General features: G+C 58.3%; 1 protein-coding gene across 1 annotated transcript; it reads right to left on the bottom strand.

Moving 5' to 3' along the window:
* Positions 1 to 363: 363 nt before the first annotated feature.
* Positions 364 to 702, bottom strand: CPTP (ceramide-1-phosphate transfer protein; the record flags this gene model as incomplete). Its single annotated transcript, XM_010148443.1, has 1 exon — positions 364 to 702. A coding segment is annotated over one exon (339 nt), but the record flags the coding sequence as incomplete, so codon positions are not given.
* Between the last annotated feature and the right edge of the window lie 3 nt (positions 703 to 705).

The following is a 705-nucleotide window of genomic DNA, read 5'->3' as shown; positions in this document are numbered from 1 at the left end:
CCCTAACTATCGGTGTAAACACAGTAGGATTTGGCTTAAAAAGGAAACCAGCAACCCCCACTCCCACTGGCTGGAGAGTTGGAGGTGAATCCAGAAGAAAAGAAATCCCTTAAGCACCTTAACGGCGGTGTTTTTTCCTCGCTGTAGAGGCGAGGCTCTACACAGGCAGATATACGTACGGATAAAAAATGGGGTGTTTCTTCTCTTGCGAAGCGAGGCATCCTGAACAGCTTTGCCAACTTAGCTCCGTACTGGAAAAGGAAAGGGAGAACCAGGCACTTGTGCGTCTCTGAAAACACACGGCTTTCGCCCGGCTCGTGCTACGTGTCGGGACGCGGCGTGGCTCTTTAACAGCCCTCCGGGTCAGGGAAGGTCAAGCAGCTTGTGCTGGGCAAAGAGCTCCTGGGTGATGCCGTAGACATCGCAGATATAGGGCAAGGCCTCGCCCAGCATAGCGACAGCCTCCTCAGCCGTGCCCACGTTCATGATTTCCAGGAAGGTGTTCCGGGGCGGCAGCGTGCAGAAGGCCACCGTGGCAGCCTTGCGAATCACCCAGGGGTGGTAGGTGGCCAGCGAAGCGTTGTAGGAGTCCGTGCAGATGACGGACGTCCGAGAGTCCTCCCGGCCGGTCCTCAGCCCCTCCAGGAAGAGCTGGAGCCAGCGCAGGGCCCTGTGGAGGCGCAGGACGGTGCGGCAGCCGGAGTC

The sequence above is a fragment of the Eurypyga helias genome, unplaced genomic scaffold (genome assembly GCF_000690775.1).
Source record: "Eurypyga helias isolate BGI_N326 unplaced genomic scaffold, ASM69077v1 scaffold6803, whole genome shotgun sequence".
In the NCBI taxonomy this organism is placed as follows: domain Eukaryota; kingdom Metazoa; phylum Chordata; class Aves; order Eurypygiformes; family Eurypygidae; genus Eurypyga; species Eurypyga helias.
This window is presented reverse-complemented; position numbering and strand designations above follow the sequence as displayed.